Source organism: Talpa occidentalis, unplaced genomic scaffold (genome assembly GCF_014898055.3).
Source record: "Talpa occidentalis isolate TD23 unplaced genomic scaffold, MPIMG_talOcc4v2.1 talOcc4.9, whole genome shotgun sequence".
In the NCBI taxonomy this organism is placed as follows: domain Eukaryota; kingdom Metazoa; phylum Chordata; class Mammalia; order Eulipotyphla; family Talpidae; genus Talpa; species Talpa occidentalis.
Window position 1 is genome coordinate 15,254,744 of NW_023605305.1, and position 7,303 is coordinate 15,262,046.

At 47.9% G+C, this 7,303-nt stretch overlaps 1 protein-coding gene across 1 annotated transcript in view; it reads left to right on the plus strand.

Moving 5' to 3' along the window:
• The window catches only part of ARID1A (AT-rich interaction domain 1A), a 69,434-nt gene extending 64,322 nt beyond the window's left edge, over positions 1–5,112 (plus strand). Inside the window, 1 exon segment of the mRNA XM_037500520.2 lies at positions 2,054–5,112. Within this exon segment, the coding sequence (XP_037356417.1) occupies positions 2,054–3,781 (1,728 nt within the window). The 3' untranslated portion in view covers positions 3,782–5,112.
• Positions 5,113–7,303: the final 2,191 nt, after the last annotated feature.

Sequence of the window (7,303 nt, forward strand, 5' to 3'; positions counted from 1 at the left end):
CCTCAGCAGTGTACTTCAGCAGTCTGCCTGCTCTGCTCCCCGCTCTGGCTCTGGTGAATCCTCTCACCCTCCCGTGCTTCTGACTGTACCCAGTGCTTGTATAAATAAATAAATAAATCTTTTAAAAATAAAATTAAAAAATTAAAAAAAAATTTGGGCGGAGTGGTGTGGTGGTGGTAGTGCTTCAGTGATCTTCCTGCAGAGAGGTACTGTAGACCCTCTCCACTAGACGTGCCCATGAAGCTTTCCCAGTAACTGCTCTCTTTTGGTCATCCTTCTACCTGCCAGCCTGTCTATCAGGGAACTGACTAGAGGGCATTATTATTAACACTCACCATTCTATGTCCTCACTTTGTGCCAGGTCCTTAATGTTTTCCTTCATATCATCCTCATAACAGTCTTCTGAGGCAGGTGTGGTCATTTGGAGATAACATAAATAGGTTCAGAGTCTTATCCTTGTCCAGGTTCACAGCTGCCTTTCTGGCCCCAAAGGTTGTCTTTGTGTCCATTGTGTAATACTGCCTCCTCTGAGAAAGAAAAGGAACAAATAATGATTGAATAATTCCCATTTGCCAGATATTTTACACAATCCGTTTAAACCATAGAACAACCCTCTGAAGTTGAGGAATTTCCATTGTTCCCAGTGGAAAGATGGGAAAATAATAGCTTAGAAAAAAAAATTTTTCTAAAGATGTATTTATTTATGCATACAAGAGCTGGGGTACAGGCCAGAGATGCGGGGGGTGAGTGGACTCACCAGAGACAGAATGGGGAACAGAACAGGCAGACTGACTGAAAGGCACTGCTGAAGGGAAGCAGCGGGCAAGACAGGAGAGGTCTGCTGCACCATGTGGGTTTCTCCCTAGCTGGCCAGGGATCAAACTCATGCTACAGAGGCTGTGGGTTGCTTCATAGTGCGGTGCTTAACCCCTTGCGCCACCAGGGACGCCCCAGCTTAGAAAATTTTTTTTTAAATTTTTTTTCAATACTTTTTTTTTTTTTTTAAGATTTATTTATTTATTTATACAAGCACTGGGTACAGTCAGAAGCACGGGAGGGTGAGAGAGAATTCGCCAGAGCAGGGAACAGAGCAGGCAGAAGGACCGAAGTACACCGCTGAGGGGAGCAGCGGGTGGTAGGAGAGGTCTGCGCACCATGTGGGACCCTCCTCCGGTGGCCGGGGAGCAGCCCGGGAATCGAACCAGCGCTGCAGAGGCTGCAGGCACCAGCTTAGAAAATTTAAGTCCTATATGCAGCTAGTGCCCAGAAAAGCCAAAATTCAAACCTTGGGAGTACAGAATTAGCCCAGAATTTTCTTTAGGAAATACAGAATTTCCTTTTCATTCCTATAAGCCCTTTTGTCTTCCATTCTACTAAACTGGTCAGCCAAAGAGTAATCTAATTGGAAATGACTTTTCTCCTAGAAGTAAATGGCCTGTACAGAGTCCAGGCTGCAGTTTGGGTCTGCTTAGCACCAGCTTGGACCAGTGTATGGAGAACTGAAGCTTTGTCCCAGTGTTTGTGTTCCAGGCTGTCCAGGTTCAGCCTCCTGGAATGTTGGGGAGCTTAATAAGCACATGAACATCTGTCCATCCTGCATTCCCTCTCTCAGCGCATGCTGGGAAATGCCTTCTCACCTTACCTAAACTTGGGCTCTACTTGGATGTACACAGTGTCCCAAGAGGAACAGTGTCAACCGCCAATGTGTAGGAAACTGGGCCCCGTGCAGAAAAGCAGAAATTGGTTAGGAAAGAGATGGTAGCCCTGGTAGGTAAGCTGCAGAGATATTCATTCAGCATTTCCATCCTGGGCTTATGTGAAGGTAGGTTCGGCAGAAGGAAGAATTTTTGTGCTTGGCATAGGTGTGATTAAGCTTGCTCTGTGGAGAGCCTTTGGGAAAGGAGAGACTGCCTCTTCCAGTTGTACAGATGTAGCGTGAACTAGAAGGGGAGAGGGGGAATAGGAAGAAGACCTTGGGATGTCTCTCAAGTCAAGGATTCTCTTCTTAGCCCTCTTTATTCCTTTAATTTATTTCTTATTCTTTCTTTCTTAGCTCCCAGGGTTGCTAGAGCTCCTTGTGGAATATTTCCGACGTTGCCTGATTGAGATCTTTGGCATTTTAAAGGAGTATGAGGTGGGTGACCCAGGTCAGAGAACACTACTGGACCCTGGGAGATTCAGCAAGGCATCTAGTCCAGCCCCCACTGAGGGGGAGGAGGGGGAAGACCTTCTAGGGACTAAACTAGAAGAGGAGGAAGAAGAAGTAGTTGAAAATGATGAGGAGATGGCCTTTTCGGGCAAGGATAAGGCAACGCCAGAGAATAGTGAGGAGAAATTGATCAGTAAGTTTGACAAGCTTCCAGTCAAGATCGTGCAGAAGAACGACCCGTTTGTGGTGGACTGCTCAGATAAGCTTGGGCGCGTGCAGGAGTTTGACAGCGGCCTGCTGCACTGGCGGATTGGTGGGGGGGACACCACTGAGCATATCCAGACCCACTTTGAGAGCAAGACAGAGCTGCTGCCTACCCGGCCTCATGTGCCCTGCCCACCAGTCACCCGGAAACATGTCACAACAGCAGAGGGTACACCAGGGACAACAGAGCAGGAGGGCCCCCCACCTGATGGCCCTCCAGAAAAACGGATCACAGCCACTATGGATGACATGTTGTCCACCCGGTCTAGTACATTGGCTGAGGAGGGAACTAAGAGTGCAGAAGCCACCAAGGAGAGCAGCAAGTTTCCATTCGGCATCAGCCCGGCACAGAGCCACCGGAACATCAAGATCTTAGAGGACGAACCCCACAGTAAAGATGAGACCCCACTGTGTACCCTTCTGGATTGGCAGGATTCCCTTGCCAAGCGCTGCGTCTGTGTCTCCAATACCATCCGAAGCCTGTCGTTTGTACCAGGCAACGACTTTGAGATGTCCAAACACCCGGGGCTGCTGCTGATCCTGGGCAAGCTGATCCTGCTGCACCACAAGCACCCAGAGCGGAAGCAGGCGCCGCTAACTTACGAGAAGGAGGAGGAGCAGGACCAAGGGGTGAGCTGCAACAAGGTGGAGTGGTGGTGGGACTGCTTGGAGATGCTCCGGGAAAACACCTTGGTCACGCTCGCCAACATCTCGGGGCAGTTGGACCTCTCCCCGTACCCCGAGAGCATCTGCCTCCCTGTCCTGGACGGACTCCTCCACTGGGCGGTCTGCCCTTCAGCCGAAGCCCAGGACCCCTTCTCCACCCTGGGCCCCAATGCTGTCCTCTCCCCCCAGAGACTGGTCTTGGAAACCCTCAGCAAACTCAGCATCCAGGACAACAATGTGGACCTGATCCTGGCCACGCCCCCCTTCAGCCGCCTGGAGAAGTTGTATAGCACCATGGTGCGCTTCCTCAGTGACCGAAAGAACCCGGTATGCCGGGAGATGGCCGTGGTACTGCTGGCCAACTTGGCGCAGGGCGACAGCCTGGCAGCCCGGGCCATCGCAGTGCAGAAGGGCAGCATCGGCAACCTCTTGGGCTTCCTGGAGGACAGCCTCGCTGCCACGCAGTTCCAGCAGAGCCAGGCCAGCCTGCTTCACATGCAGAACCCGCCCTTTGAGCCAACTAGCGTGGACATGATGCGGCGGGCTGCCCGTGCGCTGCTGGCCCTGGCCAAAGTGGACGAGAACCACTCAGAGTTCACGCTGTACGAGTCGCGGCTGTTGGACATCTCGGTATCGCCCTTGATGAACTCGTTGGTTTCACAAGTCATTTGTGATGTACTATTTTTGATTGGCCAGTCATGACAGCCGTGGGACACCTCCCTCCCTGTGTGTGTGTGCGTGTGTGGAGAACTTAGAAACTGACTGTTGCCCTTTATTTATGCAAAACCACCTCAGAATCCAGTTTACCCTGTGCTGTCCAGCTTCTCCCTTGGGAAAAAGTCTCCCCTGTTTCTCCCTCCTCCTCCCCTCCCCACCTCCCTCCCCTCTTCTCTTCCTTGCCCACCTTACTCCCCTCAGGACCCCACCCTATTTGAAAAGACAAAGCTCTGCCTACATAGAAGACTTTTTTTATTTTAACCAAAGTTACTGTTGTTTACAGTGAGTTTGGGGAAAAAAATAAAATAAAAATGGCTTTCCCAGTCCTTGCATCAACGGGATGCCACATTTCATAACTGTTTTTAATGGTTAAAAAAAAAAGGAAAAAAATCCAAAAAAAACCTCTGAAGGACAAAAAAGATGACTGCTGAACTGTGCGTGGTTCATTGTTGTACATTCACAATCTTGCAGGAGCCAAGACGTTCGCAGTTGTGAACAGACCCTGTTCGCTGGCAAGGCCTGTGCAGTAGCGTGTAGACCCTTTCATGTACTGTACTGTACACCTGATACTGTAAACATACTGTAATAATGTCTCACATGGAAACAGAAAACGCTGGGTCAGCAGCAAGCTGTAGTTTTTAAAAATGTTTTTAGTTAAACGTTGAGGAGAAAAAAAAAAAAGGCTTTTCCCCCAAAGTATCATGTGTGAACCTACAACACCCTGACCTCTTTCTCTCCTCCTTGATTGTATGGATAACCCCAAGATCACCTCTTAGAACTGGTTTTAACCTTTAGCTGCAGCGGCCGCGCTGCCACGTGTGTATATATATGACGTTGTACATTGCACATACCCTCGGAGCCCCACAGTTTGGTCCCCCCCTCCCCGCTACCCCTTTATAGTATGACGAGTTAACAAGTTGGTGACCTGCACAAGCGAGACACAGCTATTTAATCTCTTGCCAGACGTCGCCCCTCTTGGTGCGATGCTGTACAGGTCTCTGTAAAAAGTCCTTGCTGTCTCAGCAGCCAATCAACTTATAGTTTATTTTTTTTTCCTGGGTTTTTGTTTTGTTTTGTTTCTTTCTAATCGAGGTGTGAAGAAGTTCTAGGTTCAGTTGAAGTTCCTGATGAAGAAACACAATTGAGATTTTTTCAGTGATAAAATCTGCATATTTGTATTTCAAACAATGTAGCTAAAACTTGATGTAAATTCCTCCTTTTTTCCTTTTTTGGCTTAATGAATATCATTTATTCAGTATGAAATCTTTATACTATATGTTCCACGTGTTAAGAATAAATGTACATTAAATCTTGGTAAGACGTTTGTGAGGCCTTTGATTGTTTTCAAGCTCTTTCACAGCTTGTCCCTCTGGGGGGTGGGGGGAGGGAGGACCCTGGGCCTGTTCTTGCATGTGTTCCTTGCTGTGCTCCCTCCCTTGAATGGTGTCATCCGGACCGTATTCCACTTCACTGCCAAGTGTAAGTCTGAATTTAAGAAAGCTCTGAGATTATTTCACCTGCAGAAGGAGGTGCTAGGCATAAAAAGTGTGTTAGCCTCAAAATAAAGTGGTTTAAATAGCCAAAGAAGGGCCTCCCCGGTGGCACAGCGATTGAGCGCTGTGCTGTGAAGCTGTCTGCAGCCTCTGCAGCGCCGGTTCAGTTCTCCGCCGGCCAGGGAGAACCCCACATGGCGCAGCAGACCTCTCTTGCCTCGCCCACTGCTCCCCTCAGCAGTGTCTTCGCTCCTTCTGCCTGTTCTGCTTCCCACTCTGGCTCTGGTGAATTCTCTCACCCTCCTGCGCTTCTGACCTGTAACCCAGTTCTTGTATAAAATAAATCTTAAAAATAGCCAAAGAAATGGGGCCTACTCTGGTGGCGCAGCGGTTGAGTGCTGGGCTGCGAAGCTGCCCGCAGCCTCTGCAGCGCTGGTTTGATCCCCGGCCGCTGGCGAGGGTCCCACATGGCGCGCAGACCTCTCCTGCAGCTCCCGCTGCTCCCCTCAGCAGCGTATTTCAGTCCATCTGCCTCTTCTGTTCCCCACTCTGGCTTTAGTGAATCCTCTCACCCTCCCGCGCTTCTGACTGTTCCCAGTGCTTGTATAAATAAATAAATCTTTAAAAAAAAAAAAAAGCCAAAGAAATGGATGAGACTAGAAAAATAAAACTTAGGAACAACTGGGAAAGAGAGCATGTTTTTCCTAGAAGTTTTAAAAAATAAAACAATCATTTAGTTGGCAGTAACCGCCAACTTAACCATTTTTTACTCCAGACGATCTCTCCCCTGGTTCCACATTAAAGCATGGAACTGCCTTTTTGACATATTTGCTTGGAAGTTTAATCTGAATACTCCAAGACAAGATGACCTATCTTCCGGTAGACACCTATTTCTCTCGTAACTTCTCAATATGGCGACTCTTATCACTGTATCAAAAGAATTCTCATTTCCACATTTAGGCGGTTAGTGCTATTCAGAAAATACTCAATCCAGTCACTACCAGTATAGTTCAAGACACTGTATCTTTCTTGAATTCTTAAAATGTCCTCCAAACTGGCCTTGCTGCTGCTTTGCCTGGTTGAATGTAGTCTCAATACCGCGACCAAATGTCCCTTTTAAAGTATGAAATAAAAATCCTCTTGTGCTTCTCACTCTGAATTCTTGCCCTGTTAATGACCTTTGGGGGCCTCAGTTACCTAGTAATTTCCTGCTACCCCTCAGCCAGGCTCTCTTTCACTGTATATGCAGAGCTGTTTCCATCTTGGGGCCTTTGCACTTAACTGTCCAGAATGCACTTACCAGAAATCTCCATGACTCAAGTCTTCCTCTCCTTTAGGTCTCTATTCAAATATATCAGAATCTTTCCTCTGATCACCTTATTTGAAACACCTACTGCTCCCCCACCTTATTACCCTTTTTTACCTCATTTCTTTTTTTTTTTTTAATAGCATTTGTTACCATCTGGTCTAAAGTATATTATACTTAACCTGGCCTGTACTGGCTTCCACTGGAATGAAAGCTCTGAGTGCAGGGAGCTTTATTTGAGTCACTGCTGCATTCCTGTTCCTATAGCACAACCTGGCACAGAGGAGCCACTGAGGCACTTGTTGAATGAAATTGTAGATGTTGACCAGATGCAGCTTTTATGAGGCTAATGTTGCAAGGCATAGTTTCTCTGTTCATCTGCTTTTGGGAGAAAACAATGGAGAAACCAGAAGCAATAACAGAAAATGCTATTATTGTGGACACTCAGAAGTGACACACTTTCTACTGAGTACCCACATGTGTGCCAGACATGGCACATCGAATAATTCTACAACAGCCCATGCCTGGGAGGTGAGTATTCCAGCTCCCGTTTCACAGCAAAGGAAGGTAAAGTGGTTGGGTTCACAAACCAAGCAAAGCCCCCTTAAGCCAAGGCCCATGCTCTTCCTAACACCACACTGCACCGCCTTCCTAGGCTGGAGCACAACCAGGGGTAACGGTCTAGTTGTGGAGCTCAGCAGACAAGAT